Genomic DNA, 2,021 nt, shown 5'->3' with positions numbered 1-2,021 from the left:
ATCTCCCTTTATCTCGATCATTTCTTAAGCTAATGTGTCATGGAGATGGTTCTCCCAAATTTTTTGAAAGGTAGGTTTGTTATGTAGTATTTTATTAACTATAAAATAGCCTGAGTTTATTCGTAATTGAGGTAGTTCCAGTAAAAGTTTATTACAAGAATTGTCTGAAATGTATCATAATTTTTCTGGTTTCATTATTGGTAACACTGTGGGTAAGTGGTTGAAAATGTAGACTTGGCTTACGCACACCTGCAAAGCTCTGCAGGACAAAATAAATTTTTGCATGTTTTTAATTTTGTTTAATGTCTTTTAAGTTTAAATAATACATAAAAATGCAGAAAATACCACATAGCAGTGTTTGTCAACCTTTTTGATATCAGGAACTGGCTGCTGCCCTCCCTAAACTCTCATACTAGTGAAATGCAAGTACAATAAAAACCCACTATGATTCACGTATGAATATTCTGTCAGTTTTTGTTTGTTTGTTTTCATGAAATCATATAGACCAGCAAGGTGGTTTTGATAGACTGACAATAGTAAACAGGTTGGTTGTTGGGAAATGCATGTTTTGGTTACTTGCAGATACTTTATTTTTTCTACACTAGAAAAATTACCAGGATTTGAAATACAAGAATATGAAACAGTTTGTTTGTAGTCTAAATTATGGTCTGAAAATTTTCTTCTATGGAAATCAAGAGTAACTGCAATTTATTTATGTTAAAGTCTTCCTCCTCTATTAAAAAGTGTTAAATTTTTTACAGATTTTAAACTTGGTAGTTACTTGGTTATAGTAGTTTTCAATACATAATTACTACTGTTTTAATTTGATAGAAATTCTGTCCTCCTATCTTTATATGTAATTAAGTGAGAGGAAAGGATACATGCATTTGATGTTTTGTTGCTTATGCAATTTATGTATCCATGGCAGTGGTGCTTGATATATCCTCTTTAACAAGTATATTTTCAGAGTGATGTAGATAACTAAAATGCTGGATGGAAGAACACACTTCCAGCACCAGTAGCTAACCTGTTAGATAATAATGGTTATGTACTTTCATGTTGGTGTCAGCCAATGCCAAATGACTAGTTTCACTGTTTCTAGTATTTGTCAAAAGACAGAAGTTTGTGATAATTGTGTCAAACAGCAGTTCTTGAAACCTGCACAGGGAGACAAACACAAAGAACTGGCTAATGTAAAGTTTAGTTCTAATCAGTAAAAACTGTTCTACAGAACAGAGTGGAAACAAATCCAGCAGCAATACACTTTCTGCTAGTTCTTGCTCATCACGACACAACAGACAAACAGCTGACTAACAGAATCAGTAATTCAAGCCTTCAATTGAAAACATATAGTGGTAGGAATATTTCAAATGGGCCTTCTGTCTGGCATAATGCATTACTTTCAAACTATAAAAATTAAATTTGCCAACCATTATAATTCTCTGGATAGCTAGTTTCTTATCAAATAGAATTGCAAAAGTTAAAATGAATAATGAAGTGTCTGGCTCTTCTATGTTGTTTCAAAGTCCTGCTCTAAATTATCCCTACTTTCACCTCCTAAAGGCTCTACTTTGAAAAACTTTGTTTTACTAAAGTTCCTACTTTTCCAGAGAGGGCTTGCTTGAAGACCTGAATAAGCTGTTAACTGGATTTTGTTGAAAATTCCAAATAAATAAATAAGAGGTGGTAATTTCTAAGCTTAAAATTATTTACAGTAATATATCTAAGTATTGAACCAGTAATTGAGCAACTTATTTAAGATAAGAGGGGGGGGGGGAATCTTGATATATTTGTGTTACTAATATTTAACTTCTTCTGCTCTTGAACTAAAGGCAACTTAGGTCCTCCCAATTGGAATATACACTTACTCCAACTGATGAAGATATTTTTGTACATTGTGATGAAGAAGTAGTTAAGAAACCTAAGCTCAAATTTGAAAGAACTGAAAGTATAACAGGGTCATGGTTCAAAGGTGTGTTGGATCAAGAAGACTTACTAGAGGTGAGTAATTAGTAAAAGCT

General features: G+C 32.7%; 1 protein-coding gene across 1 annotated transcript in view; it reads left to right on the top strand.

Annotated features, from left to right (window-relative positions):
• Window positions 1-2,021, top strand: part of LOC106459200 (E3 ubiquitin-protein ligase HECTD1-like) — a 161,324-nt gene that overhangs the window by 146,980 nt on the left and 12,323 nt on the right. The window contains 2 exon segments of the mRNA XM_022385634.1: window positions 7-70; window positions 1,833-2,001. Of these exon segments, the coding sequence (XP_022241342.1) occupies window positions 7-70; window positions 1,833-2,001 (233 nt within the window).

The sequence above is a fragment of the Limulus polyphemus genome, unplaced genomic scaffold (genome assembly GCF_000517525.1).
Source record: "Limulus polyphemus unplaced genomic scaffold, Limulus_polyphemus-2.1.2 Scaffold574, whole genome shotgun sequence".
In the NCBI taxonomy this organism is placed as follows: Eukaryota; Metazoa; Arthropoda; class Merostomata; order Xiphosura; family Limulidae; genus Limulus; species Limulus polyphemus.
The sequence above is the reverse complement of the archived record's forward strand: the minus strand, read 5'-3'. Positions and strand labels throughout refer to the sequence as shown.